At 37.4% G+C, this 23,923-nt stretch overlaps 1 protein-coding gene across 1 annotated transcript in view; it reads right to left on the reverse strand.

Annotated features, from left to right (window-relative positions):
• LOC102809899 (phosphoribosylformylglycinamidine synthase-like) overlaps window positions 1–23,923 on the reverse strand; it is a 94,785-nt gene that overhangs the window by 58,416 nt on the left and 12,446 nt on the right. The window contains exons 2-7 of the mRNA XM_085498175.1: window positions 19,227–19,406; window positions 17,129–17,267; window positions 7,762–8,072; window positions 5,008–5,116; window positions 4,680–4,820; window positions 3,193–3,317 (exon numbers count right to left, since the gene is read on the reverse strand). Coding sequence (XP_085354301.1) covers window positions 3,193–3,317; window positions 4,680–4,820; window positions 5,008–5,116; window positions 7,762–8,072; window positions 17,129–17,267; window positions 19,227–19,374 — 973 coding nt within the window. The 5' untranslated portion in view covers window positions 19,375–19,406. The remainder of the gene's footprint in view (window positions 1–3,192; window positions 3,318–4,679; window positions 4,821–5,007; window positions 5,117–7,761; window positions 8,073–17,128; window positions 17,268–19,226; window positions 19,407–23,923) is intronic.

Below are 23,923 nucleotides of genomic sequence, written 5' to 3' on the forward strand. Positions count from 1 at the left end.
GGCATTTCTGTCCAAGTTATTCCCGTGGTATACATATTTATACAAGCTGGCTGCCAGTCGGCCACTTTGAATCAAATCACTAAACCACTGCATATGCATATGTCCCACGTAAGGTACGAGGCACATGCAAAGAATGAACGGAATCGTCCACAGGATTCTGAAATATGACTCTGGACAGACTGACGGACGGACACACTGATGGACGGACACACTGACGGACGGACACACTGACGGACTCAGGAACGGTCGGGGACATGTATCCTAACATGTATGATCTATGTACTAAATTTGAATGAAAACTGACAAAGCATGTTCAAAATACGAAATTTTCAAAAAAGAAGATGGCTGCCAGTCGGCCATCTTTGATCCAATTGTGAAATAAATCGTCATGGACATGTATCCTAACATGTATAATCTATGTACCAAGTTTGAATGAAAACTGACAAAGCATGTCCAAAATACAACATTTTCAAAAAACAAGATGACTGCCAGTCGGTCATTTTGAATCGAATCGCGAAACCACTGCATATGCATATGTCCCATATAAAGTACTAGGCACATGCAAAGACTGAACGGAATCGGTCCAACGGATACTGAGATACGAGTCCGGACGGACGCACGGAGACCGAATTATAAGTCCCCGTTTTCGGACTTCGTTCGAACAGGGACTAATAAAACAGTGGAAGTTTGTTTTGGAGGGAATCAAAACAATAATAGCAACCCTGCACTGGGCGGTGTTATCTGGTATCTGGTTTTGTACATTGATAACAAAATGTCAAACATGTGTTTTACCATCTAGACACTAGACAACCATGAATCTGAAGAAAAATAAGCCTAATTTTGCAGAAATCAACTTTTGTAGGAACCAGAAATTGAAAATTTTAAACAAGAAAAGCCTAAATGAGGGGGGGGGGGGGGGTATGGGTATTCACAACACATACGCAGTCGCACATCGAGTGTTTTTTTTTTTTTCACAAACACGAAATACCCCGGTAGCTATTTTTTACTACTACTGGCGATGTAACACCCACCTTTTGAATTCTGAAGTTTCTATTAACCAAAGGTATTCTTTTTTTTTAAGCCTGGTCAAAACCTGTCTTCCTTCCCTTTCACTTCTGCTTCTGTCACTAGTAATGAGGGTCGGTGAAATTTACCGAACAAGCCAAGACATGAGGTTAGAGCTACGCTGATGAGCTTTTCAAGAAATTTTCTACGATACAGGTGATGCTTGGAAACACTCCATTTATTTATTTTTAATTCATTGTTTGGCTTCTGCTTTCATTGTAAGATCATTATTTCGCCGTGGCATCAACCAATACGTCGAGCAGTAAATTTTTTACCGATCAACCCAACAGGTAGACTTCCATTAACATTTAATCTCACTGAGAGACAGGGGAGACGTGTTTCACACTGTCTGGTGGGACAAGCAAAAATACAATACACTGGAGACAGGAAGATGCATTTCACACTCCCTGGTGTGAGACTTGTGTAGACACACCCTCGGAAAATCAGCGTGGCGGCTCGAGAGCACAGCGTTGGGGGGGGGGGGCACAGCGTTGGGGGGGCACAGCGTGGCGGGCAGGAAAAGCACAGCGTGGCGAGCAGGAAAAGCACAGCGTGGCGGGCAGGGAACGCACAGCGTGGCGGGCAGGGAACGCACAGCGTGGCGGGCAGGGAACGCACAGCGTGGCGGGCAGGGAAAGCACAGCGTGGCGAGCAGGAAAAGCACAGCGTGGCGAGCAGGAAAAGCACAGCGTGGCGGGCAGGGAACGCACAGCGTGGCGGGCAGGGAACGCACAGCGTGGCGGGCAGGGAAAGCACAGCGTGGCGGGCAGGGAAAGCACAGCGTGGCGGGCAGGGAAAGCACAGCGTGGCGGGCAGGGAAAGCACAGCGTGGCGGGCAGGGAAAGCACAGCGTGGCGGGCAGGGAAAGCACAGCGTGGCGGGCAGGGAAAGCACAGCGTGGCCGGCAGGGAAAGCACAGCGTAGCGGCCCACACAAATTGAATGCTGGGAAGAACACTGCATACTAATCCTAAAGCACTATAAAAAAATAGAATTTATGTTTTTAGTCTAATTAGTTCTAGAGCACCTCTACAATGAATTAAATTTAAACCTGATTTTTTTCGATATCAGAAATGGGCTAATAGATAATCAATATGCATGTTTATCAACATCAAACCAATCATGTCTGTGGATTACCTCAATGAACCAAATGAATTATTAAATTAAGCAATTATTATGCATAGATTTACGTCTGTATATTGTTTCAGGGTGCACATGTACAAAGTTTCATTATAATGTGATGATTAATCCTAACTAAATTAGTCGAAAGCTGAAAAGTAAATTATTATGCAAATCAGGTAATTATAGATTAGCATTATAGATTTAAATAAACCTAAAACTAATTTGATCATCACATTGTGTTAGACTATATATGTACCAAGATTCATTGAATTAAGATTAGTACTGTCCCTGCATGACCATTTATGTACAAAATTTCATTTATTATGCAAATTAGGTAATTAATAAGCACTGATTTTAACCTAAAACTAGTCAGGTCTGTGCATTGCCCTAGAACATCTATGTACCAAGATTCATTGAAATGGGATAATTAGTACTTGTGATATCAGTGAAAAAGCAAAAAATTAACACATAATTATGCACATTTTTACTAAAAATTAATCAGGTCTTTGGATTGTTCTAGAGCATCTACATCTATGTACCAAGTTTCTTTGAAAAGTAATGAAGTAATAGTACTTGAAATATCAAGAGCTGAAAATTGATTAATTATGCAAATTAGGTAATTAATATTTCACATATCTGTCTGTGCATCGTCCTATGTATCTATGTAAGTTTCATTGAAATGTGATGATTAGGTTAATTATATGCATGGATTTTTACCCAAAACTAATCACATCTGTGCATAAGTTCAGAGCATATATGTACCAAGTTTCATCAAAATCCAATGAGTGGTTCTTTAGATATCAGTGGAACAGTCATAGAACAGCTAAAAATTAGCTAATTAGCATGCAAATCAGGTGTATGGATTTCAACCAAAACCTAATCAAATCTGCGCATTAGGCTATTATGGACAAAATCAATACAAACTGGACAGTTATTTTAAAAAAAACTCCAATGACACATTATTTTATGGGGTATTTATATACATATACTGTCAGAAAAAACTAACCTGTGGGGAAGTTGTGAGTTTCTGCAGTGAATATGATATGCCTCAGTAGTCGTTTTTCAGTAAAAACACTACTACACAATGGATCAGTTGGACAAATTAACTTAACATCAAACCCTTTTATTGCACTGCAAACAAATAAGAATTGATCATAAAATGTATGCATTGGCCAGTTACATCTAATTGATCATAAAATGTATGCATTGGCCAGTTACATCTAATTGATCCTAAAATGTATGCATTGGCCAGTTACATCTAATTGATCCTAAAATGTATGCATTGGCCAGTTACATCTAATTGATCCTAAAATGTATGCATTGGCCAGTTACATCTAATTGATCATAAAATGTATGCATTGGCCAGTTACATCTAATTGATCCTAAAATGTATGCATTGGCCAGTTACATCTATTGGTAAACATTGCAGTCAGTAATGATTGAGAGAAAAATTTATTGCATTACATAGTTCCCATGAGTTATAAAGTTTGAACATGAATGGTTAATTTATGTCAGAAAGAAGGCACTAGAACAACATTCATTAAAACAAAATGAATGCTTTAAGTTTGAATGTGACTGATAAGATATGTCAGCAGCACAAGTAGGCATGCATACATGTACATCAAGCCATGAATTTGTTTTGAACAGGAACTAATGTATTAGCAATTAACAGTTTGTCATTTAATACTTATTCTACAACTGTGTTCACTTGATTACACAAAGTTACACCCCAGGTGCAGAAAAATCATTATATTTTCAAACAAACAATACAGTTTAATTAACATATTGTAAATTAGCTGACAAATATGATATTGTAAATTAGCTGACAAATATGATATTTTTGTTCTACTTAATACAAACTGAACATACAAGTAGAATGTATAATTAACCATTAATAAGATAATTTTGCAATATGGCTGTGCATAGGGGTACCACTATGTATTCAAATCAAAGTGTCAGTGTGCAGTCAGGTAGCAAGTTAACTCTCCCAAATTTATCAAATTCATTCAGGATAAAGAATTGAGGTGAACAAAGTAACATGTATAATGTCTGCTGTTTGTATCAATTTTGAAGTTTTTTTTATATAAATTCAGCCATCTTGAATCAGATCACGAAATGAATGGACATGCATATATGTATTCCAAGATGCAAGATTAATCCAGGCATGTCCCAGATACAAACTCACATGCATATTAATCCAGGCATGTCCCAGATACAAACCCACATGCATATTAATCCAGGCATGTCCCAGATACAAACCCACATGCATATTAATCCAGGCATGTCCCAGATACAAACCCACATGCATATTAATCCAGGCATGTCCCAGATACAAACCCACATGCATATTAATCCAGGCATGTCCCAGATACAAACCCACATGCAAGATTAATCCAGGCATGTCCCAGATACAAACCCACATGCATATTACCACTTTCATGAGTTAAAGGAATTACCGGTAGCAATAATTCCAGCGTTTTGGTTTCAACTTACCTGCTATTATCAGAAAATTTAATAACATTATTATCATTACTATTCTCTTGCGTATTCATCACCATTGTAAATAAGGAGTCTTCATGTTCTATATCGTCTATTACCATTCGTCCTTTAAAAAACCAATGCCTGCTATGTTCACTGAAAAAGATGGTAAAATAAAACAGTCAGCAATCATCAGCATTCAATGCAGCGCCATCAGAAAGCCTCCTTTTATTTTTATGTCACAGCAAAAACTATTATGGGTTATGAGATAGTTTGTTTCTAAGTAAACTAGGGGGTTTCATTATCTTATCTTAAAGATTTACATAATTGTTACTATAGTTACCTGTTGGACTGTGCCAGATCAAAACACTCCACACTTGTAGGGTTTCTTTTGATTTTCTCTTTGAACATTGTTGTATAGTAGTCTAAATCCCAGTCATCAAATGCAAGACCTAAAAATAAACAGAAAATCTTACTACATCATAAAATAGAACCAGTGAATTGGTCAGAAATAAATAATACTTAATTGCAGTCACTTTGCATACAATTGACATTTTATGTTGAACTGTCACTTCACACAATATGATGACTTCCTATGAAATGACAGTAGCCCATGTAACCATATGTAATTTCTATGCTAGCAAAACATAGTGGATACGTTGTTTTATGACTGATCAGCCTAATTGTTGCGTTGTTCTACACATAGCTGTCACTGAGCGCATGTGATGCAACCTAGAAACTAATTCTGATTGTATTGTACCATACCCAGTGTTTATTTGTCACATTGATGAGTGACCTATTATTTGTTTATTATTTATTATTCTGCTTATTATCACATGATTCAATTACGTTATTAGTCAATTTGAGATAACTGGTCACGCGCTCGCGGATTGACACAAGGGGTAAAAAGGAAAACCATGCTGGAGAGAGGAATTCACTGACGAGGGGACACGGTTGGAGAAACTGAAAGTCGCTGACTAACAAGTCATGAAAAATGACACAGTCCCCGTTAAATTTTTGAAAGTTCCCTTTGTGCTCGTCATATTAAAGCGGAGGATTGTCCCGAGCATGTCCTTGAAACTTGAGTTCCAAGTGGCGTATACAACAGATTGTTTATTTACATCAAAACACGTGTTCCGTGTAGTAATATGGCCAAAAATAAAAACAGCCGTTATTCGGCCATCTTTGATCTGATTATGAAACACACTGATATGTATGATGTATGTGCCAAATATGAATGAAAATGATACATAAATTGTGGAAATATAGTAGTAAGGCCAAAAAGTCAGATGGCTGTCAATCGGCCATGCTTGACCAGATTTTGAAACAAATTGTCATGGACATGCATTTTAACATGTATAAAGTACATGTATGTGCCAAAATTGAATGAAAACTGACAGAGCATGTCCAAGATACCGCATATAAAAAAACACAGTTGACCATCTTTGATCCAATTGCGAAATAAATCATCATGGACATGTATCCTAACATGTATAATCTATGTACCAAGTTTGAATGACAACTGACAAAGCATGTCCAAAATACAACATTTTCAAAAAACAAGATGGCTGCCAGTCGGCCATTTTGAATGCAATCGCTAAACCACTGCATGTGCATATGTCTCACATAAAGTACTAGGCACATGCAAAGAATGAACGGAATCAGTCCAAGGAATTCTGAGATATGACTCCGAACAGACACACGGTCGCACAGACGGAGATCAAATTATAAGTCCCCGTTTTCGGACTTCGTCCGAACAGGGACTAAATAGAGCACTTTCATCACTGGAAAGTTGCTGAATTGAAGTTGTGGGTGCTTAAACTGTGAGACGGCATCACTCCGAATTGGATCGGACGATTTTCCGTGAGACTACTTGTCTGCGAACCCGGAAGTGGCAGTATTGCTGGACTGGCATTGTTTACATGCGAAGTTTGCATTCGCCCAGAAATCATCTATGAATGACATTGCCATGAGTATCTCTTAATCACAAAGATTATCGATGAGTAACATTACCGTGAGTACCTCTTAGTTTTAGTGCGACTATCGTCAACGAGTGACGTTACCGTGAATGCCTTGCGCTGTGTACGTTGTCAACAAGTGACAGTACCGTGTATTCCTCATATATATACTAGTATATTGTGTATATCGTCAATGAGTGACATTACTGTGTGAACCTCTTATCGTAAAGAAAGTGAATGAACAATCTACGCTCCGTGAATCTACTTACGAAGATTTCAACGAACGCATGGTCGAGACTTTATTTAAGTTAATATACCCTTCATCAACATTGTGCTCTACAATACGTGAGTAAATACAATTCATCCATATTCGCCGACCAGTGTGTGCATTAATTGCCGAACTCGATACTTAGTGAACTCTTGTTTACTGTTGACTGTTGTTCATTATCATTGTGCATTATTGCACTAAAGTGTATGTTGAAGTTGCCCCATAGTATCATCATATACAGGAATCCATTTTCCCTATTTGCATGCAAGGTTGAATAAATGCTAGTGACCTTTGACATATATCATATTAGTCTTGTTCTTGACCAATCATTGTGGTGTGTGACGCTTCATTGCATTAGTTTAGTTATCCAAATATGACATTGGTCGCCCTGTGCTACGTTTCTAAATTAATTTGGGGACTAGTGTCTTTTGTCAACTTGCTGACCAGAGAACCTACAAGTTACACCCACAATGGCCAAAGTTACCCATTTGCTTAATCGTTTTTTGTTTTTGTTTCTGGCAAGATTTTAATTTTCGCACTATAGCCAGTGTATCTGTCTGACAGCGACCTGGCTTGTTGCTATGGAAGCACATAATTATTGTTACTATATGATTAAACATATTGTGAGTTTATTCTCAAAATGATATCATTGTTGACTTTAAATGGCGTATCAAAGAAGACCATGATTGGTGGAGTGTGAATAAAATGTAAACATCAATAATAATAATCTCCTCACTTGAATATAAACTATAGTGCATACAAAACAAATTGGGATGAAGTATGCCTATGACTGGTATGAAATGACCTAGAAGTAAGTGACAAGGGATGACGTAGATTTGGTAAAAAAGGACAGTGTCCCTGTGAAACTAACCTAAATCATTATTGGCTTTTTCCAAAGCTTTTCTACCCTCCTCCATAACATTTACAACATAGACTGGTTCTGGTTTTACATCTATATTAAAACTATCCAATGGTGTCTGATATTCACATTCTGTCATTCTGTCATGTAAAACAGAGGTCAACTTTTTAGCTTCATCTGTTGCCAAGGCAACATCTTCCCCATCTTTGTTTTTTACTTGAATGAGAAAGCGCTTGGAGCACTCAATTCGGTGTATTTGGTGCAATCCAGCAGAATGACACATTGACACTGCATTAGTAGACCAGGCTGTAGAAAAATTCAACCTGAGAACATAAACAAAAAATATTTTTAATATATGTATTACATTAAAATCAATAGTACTACCTACATAGCACATACCAACACACCCACATAGCACACACCCACACAGCACACACACCCACACAGCACACACACCCACATAGCACACACACAGCACATACCTACATACCACATTGCAGTCTTGGTAAAAATATAAGTGCATGTTTACATACTTTTAATAATACATACGGTTGTCTAAATGTTTTTTGAGGGATTTATAATTTGGCTGTGTGATATTAATGATGAACTACAATAATAAACTCTTTCCTGACTTCATTTCATATATAAAAATTCTAAGGCATGATGGTACAATACCAGAGACTAATTTTTATTGCTTACCTAAGGGCGATTTCTATTGCTTACCAAAGGGTGATTTCTATTGCTTACCAAAGGGTGATTTCTATTGCTTACCAAAGGGTGATTTCTATTGCTTACCAAAGGGTGATTTCTATTGCTTACCAAAGGGTGATTTCTATTGCTTACCGAAGGGTGATTTCTATTGCTTACCAAAGGGTGATTTCTATTGCTTACCAAAGGGTGATTTCTATTGCTTACCAAAGGGCGATTTCTATTGCTTACCTAAGGGCGATTTCTATTGCTTACCTGAGGGTGATTTCTATTGCTTACCTAAGGGTGATTTCTATTGCTTACCTGAGGGTGATTTCTATTGCTTACCTGAGGGTGATTTCTATTGCTTACCTGAGGGTGATTTCTATTGCTTACCTGAGGGTGATTTCTATTGCTTACCTGAGGGTGATTTCTATTGCTTACCAAAGGGTGATTTCTATTGCTTACCAAAGGGCGATTTCTATTGCTTACCTAAGGGTGATTTCTATTGCTTACCTGAGGGTGATTTCTATTGCTTACCTAAGGGTGATTTCTATTGCTTACCTAAGGGTGATTTCTATTGCTTACCAAAGGGCGATTTCTATTGCTTACCTGAGGGCGATTTCTATTGCTTACCTAAGGGTGATTTCTATTGCTTACCTAAGGGTGATTTCTATTGCTTACCTAAGGGTGATTTCTATTGCTTACCAAAGGGTGATTTCTATTGCTTACCTAAGGGTGATTTCTATTGCTTACCTGAGGGCGATTTCTATTGCTTACCTAAGGGTGATTTCTATTGCTTACCTAAGGGTGATTTCTATTGCTTACCAAAGGGTGATTTCTATTGCTTACCTGAGGGTGATTTCTACTGCTTATCAAAGGGTGATTTCTATTGCTTACCTGAGGGTGATTTCTATTGCTTACCTAAGGGTGATTTCTATTGCTTACCAAAGGGTGATTTCTATTGCTTACCTGAGGGTGATTTCTACTGCTTACCAAAGGGTGATTTCTATTGCTTACCTGAGGGTGATTTCTATTGCTTACCAAAGGGTGATTTCTATTGCTTACCTAAGGGTGATTTCTATTGCTTACCTAAGGGTGATTTCTATTGCTTACCTAAGGGTGATTTCTATTGCTTACCTAAGGGTGATTTCTATTGCTTACCTAAGGGTGATTTCTATTGCTTACCTAAGGGTGATTTCTATTGCTTACCAAAGGGTGATTTCTATTGCTTACCTAAGGGTGATTTCTATTGCTTACCTGAGGGCGATTTCTATTGCTTACCTAAGGGTGATTTCTATTGCTTACCTAAGGGTGATTTCTATTGCTTACCAAAGGGTGATTTCTATTGCTTACCTGAGGGTGATTTCTACTGCTTATCAAAGGGTGATTTCTATTGCTTACCTGAGGGTGATTTCTATTGCTTACCTAAGGGTGATTTCTATTGCTTACCAAAGGGTGATTTCTATTGCTTACCTGAGGGTGATTTCTACTGCTTACCTGAGGGTGATTTCTATTGCTTACCTGAGGGTGATTTCTATTGCTTACCTAAGGGTGATTTCTATTGCTTACCAAAGGGCGATTTCTATTGCATACCAAAGGGCGATTTCTATTGCTTAACTAAGGGCGATTTCTATTGCTTACCTAAGGGTGATTTCTATTGCTTACCTAAGGGTGATTTGTATTGCTTACCTGAGGGTGATTTCTACTGCTTACCAAAGGGTGATTTCTATTGCTTACCTGAGGGTGATTTCTATTGCTTACCAAAGGGTGATTTCTATTGCTTACCTAAGGGTGATTTCTATTGCTTACCTAAGGGTGATTTCTATTGCTTACCTAAGGGTGATTTCTATTGCTTACCTAAGGGTGATTTCTATTGCTTACCAAAGGGTGATTTCTATTGCTTACCTGAGGGTGATTTCTACTGCTTACCAAAAGGCGATTTCTATTGCATACCAAAGGGTGATTTCTATTGCTTAACTAAGGGCGATTTCTATTGCTTACCTAAGGGTGATTTCTATTGCTTACCTAAGGGTGATTTGTATTGCTTACCTGAGGGTGATTTGTATTGCTTACCTGAGGGTGATTTCTACTGCTTACCAAAGGGTGATTTCTATTGCTTACCTGAGGGTGATTTCTATTGCTTACCAAAGGGTGATTTCTATTGCTTACCTAAGGGTGATTTCTATTGCTTACCTAAGGGTGATTTCTATTGCTTACCTAAGGGTGATTTCTATTGCTTACCAAAGGGTGATTTCTATTGCTTACCTGAGGGTGATTTCTACTGCTTACCAAAGGGCGATTTCTATTGCATACCAAAGGGCGATTTCTATTGCTTAACTAAGGGCGATTTCTATTGCTTACCTAAGGGTGATTTCTATTGCTTACCTAAGGGTGATTTGTATTGCTTACCTGAGGGTGATTTCTACTGCTTACCAAAGGGTGATTTCTATTGCTTACCTGAGGGTGATTTCTATTGCTTACCAAAGGGTGATTTCTATTGCTTACCTAAGGGTGATTTCTATTGCTTACCTAAGGGTGATTTCTATTGCTTACCTAAGGGTGATTTCTATTGCTTACCAAAGGGTGATTTCTATTGCTTACCTGAGGGTGATTTCTACTGCTTACCAAAAGGCGATTTCTATTGCATACCAAAGGGTGATTTCTATTGCTTACCAAAGGGTGATTTCTATTGCTTACCAAAGGGCGATTTCTATTGCTTACCTAACGGTGATTTCTACTGCTCACCAAAGGGCGATTTCTATTGCTTACCAAAGGGTGATTTCTATTGCTTACCTAAGGGTGATTTCTATTGCTTACCTAAGGGTGATTTCTACTGCTTACCTAAGGGTGATTTCTATTGCTTACCTGAGGGTGATTTCTATTGCTTACTTGAGGGTGATTTCTATTGCTAACCAAAGGGTGATTTCTATTGCTTACCTAAGGGTGATTTCTATTGCTTACCTGAGGGCGATTTCTATTGCTTACCAAAGGGCGATTTCTATTGCTTACCTAAGGGTGATTTCTATTGCTTACCTAAGGGTGATTTCTATTGCTTACCTAAGGGTGATTTCTATTGCTTACCTAAGGGTGATTTCTATTGCTTACCAAAGGGCGATTTCTATTGCTTAACTAAGGGCGATTTCTATTGCTTACCTAAGGGTGATTTCTATTGCTTACCTAAGGGTGATTTGTATTGCTTACCTGAGGGTGATTTCTACTGCTTACCAAAGGGTGATTTCTATTGCTTACCTGAGGGTGATTTCTATTGCTTACCAAAGGGTGATTTCTATTGCTTACCTAAGGGTGATTTCTATTGCTTACCTAAGGGTGATTTCTATTGCTTACCTAAGGGTGATTTCTATTGCTTACCTAAGGGTGATTTCTATTGCTTACCTAAGGGTGATTTCTATTGCTTACCAAAGGGTGATTTCTATTGCTTACCTAAGGGTGATTTCTATTGCTTACCTGAGGGCGATTTCTATTGCTTACCTAAGGGTGATTTCTATTGCTTACCTAAGGGTGATTTCTATTGCTTACCAAAGGGTGATTTCTATTGCTTACCTGAGGGTGATTTCTACTGCTTATCAAAGGGTGATTTCTATTGCTTACCTGAGGGTGATTTCTATTGCTTACCTAAGGGTGATTTCTATTGCTTACCAAAGGGTGATTTCTATTGCTTACCTGAGGGTGATTTCTACTGCTTACCAAAGGGTGATTTCTATTGCTTACCTGAGGGTGATTTCTATTGCTTACCAAAGGGTGATTTCTATTGCTTACCTAAGGGTGATTTCTATTGCTTACCTAAGGGTGATTTCTATTGCTTACCTAAGGGTGATTTCTATTGCTTACCTAAGGGTGATTTCTATTGCTTACCAAAGGGTGATTTCTATTGCTTACCTGAGGGTGATTTCTACTGCTTACCTGAGGGTGATTTCTATTGCTTACCTAAGGGTGATTTCTATTGCTTACCAAAGGGTGATTTCTATTGCTTACCTAAGGGTGATTTCTATTGCTTACCTAAGGATGATTTCTATTGCTTACCTAACGGTGATTTCTACTACTTACCAAAGGGTGATTTCTATTGCTTACCTAAGGGTGATTTCTATTGCTTACCTAAGGGTGATTTCTACTGCTTACCTAAGGGTGATTTCTATTGCTTACCTGAGGGTGATTTCTATTGCTTACTTGAGGGTGATTTCTATTGCTTACCTGAGGGTGATTTCTATTGCTTACCAAAGGGTGATTTCTATTGCTTACCTAAGGGTGATTTCTATTGCTTACCTGAGGGCGATTTCTATTGCTTACCTGAGGGCGATTTCTATTGCTTACCAAAGGGTGATTTCTATTGCTTACCTGAGGACGATTTCTATTGCTTACCTAAGGGTGATTTCTATTGCTTACCAAAGGGTGATTTCTATTGCTTACCAAAGGGTGATTTCTATTGCTTACCAAAGGGTGATTTCTATTGCTTACCAAAGGGTGATTTCTATTGCTTACCAAAGGGTGATTTCTATTGCTTACCTGAGGATGATTTCTATTGCTTACCTAAGGGTGATTTCTATTGCTTACCTGAGGACGATTTCTATTGCTTACCTAAGGGTGATTTCTATTGCTTACCAAAGGGTGATTTCTATTGCTTACCAAAGGGTGATTTCTATTGCTTACCAAAGGGTGATTTCTATTGCTTACCTGAGGATGATTTCTATTGCTTACCTAAGGGTGATTTCTATTGCTTACCTGAGGGTGATTTCTATTGCTTACCTAAGGGTGATTTCTATTGCTTACCTGAGGGTGATTTCTATTGCTTACCTGAGGGTGATTTCTATTGCTTACCTAAGGGTGATTTCTACTGCTTACCAAAGGGTGATTTCTATTGCTTACCTGAGGATGATTTCTATTGCTTACCTAAGGGTGATTTCTACTGCTTACCAAAGGGCGATTTCTATTGCTTACCTGAGGGCGATTTCTATTGCTTACCAAAGGGTGATTTCTATTGCTTACCTGAGGGTGATTTCTACTGCTTACCAAAGGGTGATTTCTATTGCTTACCAAAGGGTGATTTCTATTGCTTACCAAAGGGTGATTTCTATTGCTTACCAAAGGGTGATTTCTATTGCTTACCAAAGGGTGATTTCTACTGCTTACCAAAGGGCGATTTCTATTGCTTACCTAAGGGTGATTTCTACTGCTTACCAAAGGGCGACTTCTATTGCTTACCAAAGGGCGATTTCTATTGCTTACCAAAGGGCGATTTCTATTGCTTACCTGAGGGCGATTTATATTGCTTACCAAAGGGTGATTTCTATTGCTTACCTAAGGGTGATTTCTATTGCTTACCAAAGGGTGATTTCTATTGCTTACCAAAGGGTGATTTCTATTGCTTACCTAAGGGTGATTTCTATTGCTTACCTAAGGGTGATTTCTATTGCTTACCAAAGGGTGATTTCTATTGCTTACCAAAGGGTGATTTCTATTGCTTACCAAAGGGTGATTTCTATTGCTTACCTGAGGGCGATTTCTATTGCTTACCTAAGGGCGATTTCTATTGCTTACCAAAGGGCGATTTCTATTGCTTACCAAAGGGCGATTTCTATTGCTTACCTGAGGGCGATTTCTATTGCTTACCAAAGGGTGATTTCTATTGCTTACCAAAGGGTGAATTCTATTGCTTACCTGAGGGCGATTTCTATTGCTTACCTAAGGGTGATTTCTATTGCTTACCAAAGGGTGATTTCTATTGCTTACCTGAGGGTGATTTCTATTGCTTACCAAAGGGTGATTTCTATTGCTTACCTGAGGGTGATTTCTATTGCTTACCTAAGGGTGATTTCTATTGCTTACCTAAGGGTGATTTCTATTGCTTACCAAAGGGTGATTTCTATTGCTTACCTGAGGATGATTTCTATTGCTTACCTAAGGGTGATTTCTATTGCTTACCAAAGGGCGATTTCTATTGCTTACCAAAGGGCGATTTCTATTGCTTACCTGAGGGCGATTTCTATTGCTTAGCTAAGGGTGATTTCTATTGCTTAGCTAAGGGTGATTTCTATTGCTTACCAAAGGGTGATTTCTATTGCTTACCAAAGGGTGATTTCTATTGCTTACCAAAGGGTGATTTCTATTGCTTACCTGAGGGTGATTTCTATTGCTTTCCTAAGGGTGATTTCTATTGCTTACCTGAGGGTGATTTCTACTGCTTACCAAAGGGTGATTTCTATTGCTTACCAAAGGGTGATTTCTATTGCTTACCTAAGGGTGATTTCTATTGCATACCAAAGGGCGATTTCTATTGCTTACCAAAGGGTGATTTCTATTGCTTACCTGAGGGTGATTTCTACTGCTTACCAAAGGGCGATTTCTATTGCTTACCAAAGGGTGATTTCTATTGCTTACCTGAGGGTGATTTCTACTGCTTACCTAAGGGTGATTTCTATTGCTGACCTAAGGGCGATTTCTATTGCTTACCAAAGGGTGATTTCTATTGCTTACCTGAGGCTGATTTCTACTGCTTACCAAAGGGCGATTTCTACTGCTTACCTGAGGGTGATTTCTACTGCTTACCTAAGGGTGATTTCTATTGCTTACCTAAGGGTGATTTCTATTGCTTACCAAAGGGTGATTTCTATTGCTTACCTGAGGGCGATTTCTATTGCTTACCTAAGGGTGATTTCTATTGCTTACCTAACGGTGATTTCTATTGCTTACCTAACGGTGATTTCTATTGCTTACCTGAGGGTGATTTCTATTGCTTACCTGAGGGCGATTTCTATTGCTTACCTGAGGGCGATTTCTATTGCTTACTTGAGGGTGATTTCTATTGCTTACCAAAGGGCGATTTCTATTGCTTACCAAAGGGCGATTTCTATTGCTTACCTGAGGGCGATTTCTATTGCTTAGCTAAGGGTGATTTCTATTGCTTAGCTAAGGGTGATTTCTATTGCTTACCAAAGGGTGATTTCTATTGCTTACCAAAGGGTGATTTCTATTGCTTACCAAAGGGTGATTTCTATTGCTTACCTGAGGGTGATTTCTATTGCTTACCAAAGGGCGATTTCTATTGCTTACCAAAGGGTGATTTCTATTGCTCACCTGAGGGTGATTTCTACTGCTTACCAAAGGGCGATTTCTATTGCTTACCAAAGGGTGATTTCTATTGCTTACCTGAGGGTGATTTCTACTGCTTACCTAAGGGTGATTTCTATTGCTGACCTAAGGGCGATTTCTATTGCTTACCAAAGGGTGATTTCTATTGCTTACCTGAGGCTGATTTCTACTGCTTACCAAAGGGCGATTTCTACTGCTTACCTGAGGGTGATTTCTATTGCTTACCTAAGGGTGATTTCTATTGCTTACCTAAGGGTGATTTCTATTGCTTACCAAAGGGTGATTTCTATTGCTTACCTGAGGGCGATTTCTATTGCTTACCTAAGGGTGATTTCTATTGCTTACCTAACGGTGATTTCTATTGCTTACCTAACGGTGATTTCTATTGCTTACCTGAGGGTGATTTCTATTGCTTACCTGAGGGCGATTTCTATTGCTTACCTGAGGGCGATTTCTATTGCTTACTTGAGGGTGATTTCTACTGCTTACCTGAGGGAGATTTCTATTGCTTACCTAAGGGTGATTTCTACTGCTTACCTGAGGGTGATTTCTATTGCTTACCTGAGGGTGATTTCTATTGCTTACCTAAGGGCGATTTCTATTGCTTACCTAACGGCGATTTCTATTGCTTACCTGAGGGTGATTTCTATTGCTTACCTAAGGGTGATTTCTATTGCTTACCTGAGGGTGATTTCTATTGCTTACCCAAGGGTGATTTCTATTGCTTACCGAAGGGTGATTTCTATTGCTTACCGAAGGGTGATTTCTACTGCTTACCTAAGGGTGATTTCTACTGCTTACCTAAGGGTGATTTCTACTGCTTACCTAAGGGTGATTTCTACTGCTTACCTAAGGGTGATTTCTACTGCTTACCTAAGGGTGATTTCTATTGCTTACCTAACGGTGATTTCTATTGCTTACCTAACGGTGATTTCTATTGCTTACCTGAGGGTGATTTCTATTGCTTACCTGAGGATGATTTCTATTGCTTACCTGAGGGTGATTTCTATTGCTTACCAAAGGGCGATTTCTATTGCTTACCTAAGGGCGATTTCTATTGCTTACCAAAGGGCGATTTTCTATTGCTTACCTAAGGGTGATTTCTATTGCTTACCTGAGGGTGATTTCTATTGCTTACCTGAGGGTGATTTCTATTGCTTACCAAAGGGTGATTTCTATTGCTTACCTAAGGGCGATTTCTATTGCTCACCAAAGGGCGATTTTCTATTGCTTACCTAAGGGTGATTTCTATTTCTTACCTAAGGGCGATTTCTATTGCTTACCAAAGGGTGATTTCTATTGCTTACCTGAGGGTGATTTCTATTGCTTACCTAAGGGTGATTTCTATTCCTTACCAAAGGGTGATTTCTATTGCTTACCTAAGGGTGATTTCTATTGCTTACCAAAGGGTGATTTCTATTGCTTACCAAAGGGTGATTTCTATTGCTTACCAAAGGGTGATTTCTATTGCTTACCTGAGGGTGATTTCTACTGCTTACCTGAGGGTGATTTCTATTGCTTACCTGAGGGTGATTTCTACTGCTTACCAAAGGGTGATTTCTATTGCTTACCTAAGGGTGCTTACCTGGGACCGATTTCTATTAGCAAGGCTTCACCTGCACTGCCATTCTTCCGTAAAAATGTCTCTTTACAGATATTCTCAGTCTCAAATGGAATTGTTAAAATCCATAATAACTTCTTTTGATCCTCACTACTCAGTGAAACTGCAAATATAGTACTAATAATTATGTAAAACTTCACTGTAATGTCCTGTGCACTTGAAGAAAAACTAAAACTAAATTGGAGCCATTTTGAATCAGAATTAAAAAAAAAATGCATGTTAATACGTGTGACATACAATGTATAATGTCGTGAAGTTTGATTGTTTTCAGTCATGTCAAAGATTTGAATGTAAAACTGCATTCAGTAATACAAATACAATTCGAAAAACAAAATGATATTATGATATTATTGCAGTGTTCAAGAAAATTGTCTGAGAGTCTTAGGGTTGTGGTTGATTAACATACTAATTAACGTACTAATTAACATACTAATTAACATAATATACAGTTATATTTTTTGAAAGAAATTTGGTTTACTATATACAGTGACACTAATTAGTTCATTGCAATGGCATATATTGCCATTTATTATTTGCCTGCTCACTATGCAGTTTAATTGGACTTGCTTAACATTTCAACTGTAATGCTGTATGTAAATAAACAGCTGAATATGAAAATGTGAATATGACAAGCCATGCATGGCACAGTCCCCGTTAGTTATCAAATTTAAGATATATAGTTTTGTTTATAGTAATGTAGCTGGAATATAACCATGTCAGGAATATGATTACTTGTCCATATTGAGAGATATTGCTCTAGAACAGCATTCAAAATCAGACATTTTGAATACATGTATATAAATATATATATAACATGATGTATAACGAATATATCAAATTTGAATATTATCAGTCAAAGCATTTAAGATATATGACTCTAGAAGCCCATTCATTAAAACAAAATGGCCGCCAAACAGCCATTTTGAATCTGATCTGAAAAATAAATGATGTGCATCAGGAACCTGTAATGTCTAATATATGTACCAAATTTGAACAAAATCCATCCATAAATGCCAGAAATGCTTGATATTTGATTTTTTTTAGCACAAAAATGGCCACCATTTGGCCATTTTGAATAGGATCGTCAAACCAATATATCTGTATCTATGACACGATGTATAATGAATATTTAAAATTTGAACATAATCAGTGAAAGCAAGTCAGAGATATGGCACGAGAACCAATTCATTAAAACAAAATGGCCGCCAGTCGGCCATTTTGAATCTTATCTAAAAAACAAAATTATTTGCATCAAGGTCCTATAATGTCCAATGTATATACCAAGTTTGAAGAAAATCCATCTATAAACAGTCGAGAAATGCTTGATTTTTAGGATTTTTTAGCACAAAAATGGCCACCATTTGGCCATCTTGAATCAGATCGTGAAACAAAATGATGTGCATCAAGGTCCTATAATGTCTAATATTTATACCAAGTTTGAACAAAATCCATCTGTAAACAGCCGGGAAATGCTTGATTTCGATGATTTTTAGCACAAAAGTGGCCGCCATTCGGCCATCTTGAATCAGATCGTGAAACAAAATGACGTGCATATGTATAAGATCATTTATGATGTATGTGTGAAGTTTGATTGTGATTGGTCCAGGCATTTCTAAGATACAGGTCCGGACGCACGCACGGACACACGGAGGTCAAAACATAAGTCCCCGTTTTCGGACTGCGTCCCAACGGGAACTAAAAATGTGTCTCTGATGACAGAGTTTCAATTTACTGATAAACTTCCTTTGTTTTGTCGATAGTCAACGATGGATATAATCATGGATGTAGTCATGCACTATCTACTATTATTACTTCAAAAATAATTTAAAAGTGATGATAGATTTATTGATACTGAATAAAGTAACAGTGTCATTAATATGCTCAAGGTCACAGTAAAGTATTAACCTCTTATAGGTGTGCTTACGGTAGTTTCATTTCTAGAATTTTAAATTTGCTTTCTATTTTGGGTTTCATATGGCTTTCAAGTTATATTTATTGACTGAATGATATTAAAGCTTTGATATATAAAGCAATCTCTTTTTTATTTGTTATGCACTCGTACCTTCCTTAAGGACATCCACATTAAAACACAATTCTGTTACCAATTCATTGATAGCATATTCAGGTAAAACATTCTGTAATTTAGTGAGTACGACTTGATGAGCTCCAGGATTCAAAGCTGGTTTCCGATAGAACCTCAGGATTGCCATTTTTCTGTAATTATAGCTACAAGTATTGATGTCTGTAAACAAAATAAAAAAGTTTATTGTAGAATACATTTATTTATTAATTTGTATTACAATTACTATTCCAGTCACATGCATACATATAAACTTTAATCAAACTTTTGTGACATTGTTGGAAATTGACTTAAAGGGCGGTGGTCATCACACAACACGTGTTTAAATTTCATGTAAACAAACAATGTATTTTACCGGATTCTTCCGTAAATTCGCCTAAGGCCGTTAAACGGCAGTTCGGGTTTAAAAAAAAATAAAATGGGACCAAGAAACTGCCCAGGGCGATTTTTCGGCAGTTTTTTAAGGTGTTATTTTAATCTTTTCTGATGCTTAAATGTTTCGCTGTACTCATTGACGCCAATCTGATTAAAATCTGATGTAGTGTACAGGCTTTAATTATTTTGGCTATAATCTTATTTTAATTTTATTTTTTATTATATTTGTTATTGATGCCCTTTTATTTTATTATTTTACTTTGATTTTGAGATTTTTTTTTAATTACGCCCTACCTACATCTGATCCGACGCCTATGTAACGAGATTTCAACGAGACCCACTATCGACGATTTTAGTCAACGAATCACATACCTCCTTCTATAGCGCACATGATGACGTCACCGGGTGGCAAACACACTCAAATAAAATGGCGGATTATACCAACGTTAGTGACCGTGAATAACACGGCTTTTCGGTAAGTTTATCATTGTCAAATGCAACGAAAGTAATTTTTATGTTAATATTGTGACTCAAATGGTTTTAGATCGTTATTCCGTATAGTTATTCTGGGAGTGTTGATTTTGTTTCCACCGGTTCGACCGAACACCAGTGTCTTTTTCCAGTCGCCTGCCCTGGAGACGGGTGATGTTTTGTTGACGATCGGGCCAAAATCGTCTACGGTATTGAAGCTGTAAATATTCATCAAATTGTATCAACATTTTGTACATTATACAATAACTCTTTATTAAAGTAATTGAGCTGATTTGGACTGGAATAAAATATTTTTTATTTGGAACACATCGCAATTGATCAGGAAATATTTGTTTGCTCCAATTTTCTGCGTCGATGCCGTGGGCCGGTGACCGTTATACAATTTAAAATCAGTTTGCATTGTTTACTATAGCTGTTTACAGTGTTCTAATCATTACGATTTACTTATTTTTTTGCTTCCATTCTAGATAATTATGCTCAGTGATGTAAAATTGAAGCGATGACTGAATGAACGAACCTTGGTTGGCGAAAATGTATCTGGAAGTGTACACATTTGTTGGAAGTGAAAAAAATATTCAATGTGATGACAAAAATTGTAAAATGCTGTGGAATTTCTTTTGCAAATAAAAATATACTAGCAATTTTCTATTAATGGTTTATTCAAGTGGGCAAAATATAATGTACAGAAAGATTGCCCGTATACACTGAAAAGTAAGCAACCGACAGCCTGTATAAAAGGGGGGCTGTGATTGGCTGTTACTTACGCGAGATTTGAACGGGACTTACATAGGTGTCGGATCAGATGTAGGTAGGGCGGAATTAAAAAAAATCACAAAATCAAAATCAAAGTAAAATAATGAGATAAAAGGGCATTAATAACAAAAGTAATAAAAAATAAAATTAAAATAAGTTTATAGCCAAAATAATTAAAGCCCGTACACTACATCAGATTTTAATCAGATTGTCATTGACGCCTATTCAAGAGTATTGATGTTATTGCGACGAGCGTGAATGGGTTAACTTCGTTTCGAAAATGAGTTGTTATCGCTGTAAATAATGTTAAATTATTCTTCAAATGCTCAGTTTATCTTTTAAAAACAACTATTTTTTTTATTTAAGAACAAATCATGCCGCTTTCCCACCAAGATCCAAGCAAAAATCTTCTGTGCCGGGTTCAATAACATTAACATATTTAAATGAGCTATGGTAATTCAAACACTTTGGCATCATCCATCGTTTTCATTGGTTAATTATCGATTTGACCTGTCAGGTCAGGTCAAAACATGGCGAATATTCATTTCTACAGCATCGCGGCGTGAAAATGCGATCGGAATGATTTGCTTACGATGAAATAAGATGAAATTTATTTGCATTTTATAACAATTCAACGAATTTATTTTTTGCACGTTATTATAATCATTACTAGGTAACATATGTATGTGACTTTTTTGAGGACTTCAAAACCCAGTTGATTAGCCTCAAAAATGAAAACAAAGATCTAAGAACCCAGCTAGCTAGAACGCAAGTGGATTTGAACGACCCACAGCAATACACACACCGCAATAACATTGAAATTAAAGGAATCCCTGTTATGGAAGACGAAGACACCGACGACATAGTAATTAAGATCGCGTCGTCTGTTGGAGTTGAGATCACCCGCGGCGACATCGACATCTCACATCGTCTACCAAGCAGATCTACATGTACTCGCCATGACTACAATCAACTAGAAGAAACACGACATTCAACGATTATTGCGAAGTTTACAAAACGTACTGTGCGTAACAAAATATACAGTTCCAGAAAATACCTGAAAAACAAAACCACGAATGATATTGTTAATATCGGCAGCAATCCAATTTACCTTAACGAAAACCTGACTTCATTGAACAAACAACTATTCTACAGCGCAAATCAAAGACGTAAAGCAGCTCAATATCGCTACATATGGACCAACGCCGGTAAAATATATGTAAGGAAGGACAATGGTGAACCAGTGATAAGTATAACACAACTTAGTGACATTCACCGCATCATGTAACTGTATTCAATTTTAGCATCCATTATTATCATTATCCACGACCATGGATTCAACACCTTTAAAGTACAATTGTAATTCATATACTGTTAACCAATTCAATAACAGTCTTAATTCTTCCTCACAATCATGTGCTTTTATTCACCTGAATATTAGATCACTGTCTAAACATTTTGACGAGCTAATAACTTTTCTTAATGTATTGGAGAGAACATTTATGTTTTTTGGCCTCAGTGAAACCTGGCTGCATTCTGAAACTAATTGCGATTTATATAATATTCCAGCTTACAACTTGATCACCAATCACAGAGATAACTTACGGGGTGGTGGTGTGGCACTGTACATTCATAGCTCTTTGTCTTTCACCCCTAATAACATTAATATTATGCACTGTGAATCGGTCTTTGTGGAAACTACCATTAACAACAAAACAGTTATCATAGGTGTTAATTACAGAAAACCCAATACTCCTTATTCAGAATTCCTCAACAGTTTAGAAGCATGTCTAGATCAGCTGTCTGCTAGTGGTAATGAATGCATTATCCTTGGCGATGTGAACATTGACACCTCTTCAGATTCACCATCTGCCTCCCAATATCTAACATTAACAAGTACTTACAATTTTACCCAGGTAATTAACATCCCAACACGCGTCACTGACAACACAAGCACGACCATCGATCACCTCCTTACTAACATTACAAATTATTTCTTCGATTGCGATACTATTCAAACCGATATTACTGACCACTACCCCATATTTGGTGTCATTGAACGTCTTAATCACGTGTTTCAGACGGATAATCATGTTCAGAAATACGACTTCTCCTACTATAATAAAGACCGGTTTTTGGCCGACTTAAGTGATGCATCTTGGCAGTCAGTTTATAATTGTACCGATCCTAATGTCGCATACACATTATTTTATGATATTTACTACGGTATTTCATCTAAACATCTTCCAATTAAAACCATTCACGTTAAATCTAAATCTCCTCGAAAAACCTGGCTATCCCAAGGTCTCCTTAAATCGGTCAAAACCAAACATAAATTATTTGGCAAATTGAAAATCAAACTAACTGATATTAATTTGTTAAATAAATATAAAACCAACAGAAACTTGTTAACTAAATTTCTAAAATTGGCCAAGAAAAGGTATTATTCAAACAAATTTTCAGCATCCCGTGGCAATAGCAACAAAATATGGCAAGTGGTCAACGAAGTCCTTAATAAGTCTAATCGTTCAAAAGTTCCACAGAAATTAATTTCAGGCAATTCTGGCAAAATACTGACCACTAGTTCAGATATTGCAGATGAGTTCAATGACCATTTTGTTAATATCGGTCCAAATCTTGCCGCTCAAATTACTAGCTCTGGTGATTTCATTGACTACCTCACTGGCAATTTTCTAAACTCTTTCTTCTTTCATCCTGTAAGCGACATCAACGTTTTCAAAAAAATTATTTCCCTTGACCCGAATAAATCTGTTGGACATGACAGCATTCACCCAAAACTAGCAAGAGACGCTGCACAACTAATCTCTCATCCTCTCGCACATATTATCAATTGTTCACTGAGCCAAGGCATTTTTCCAGACTCTCTCAAAACTGCTAAAATTACCCCAATTTATAAAAAAGGACCTACCACAGATACCAACAATTACAGACCTATATCTATCCTGCCTACATTTAGTCAAATTGTTGAATCAATTGTTAATAAACAGCTGATTAATTTCATAGAGAAAAAAAGTATACTTATCAACACACAATTTGGT

The sequence above is a fragment of the Saccoglossus kowalevskii genome, chromosome 4 (assembly GCF_978046115.1).
Source record: "Saccoglossus kowalevskii chromosome 4, keSacKowa6.1, whole genome shotgun sequence".
NCBI lineage: Eukaryota > Metazoa > Hemichordata > Enteropneusta > Harrimaniidae > Saccoglossus > Saccoglossus kowalevskii.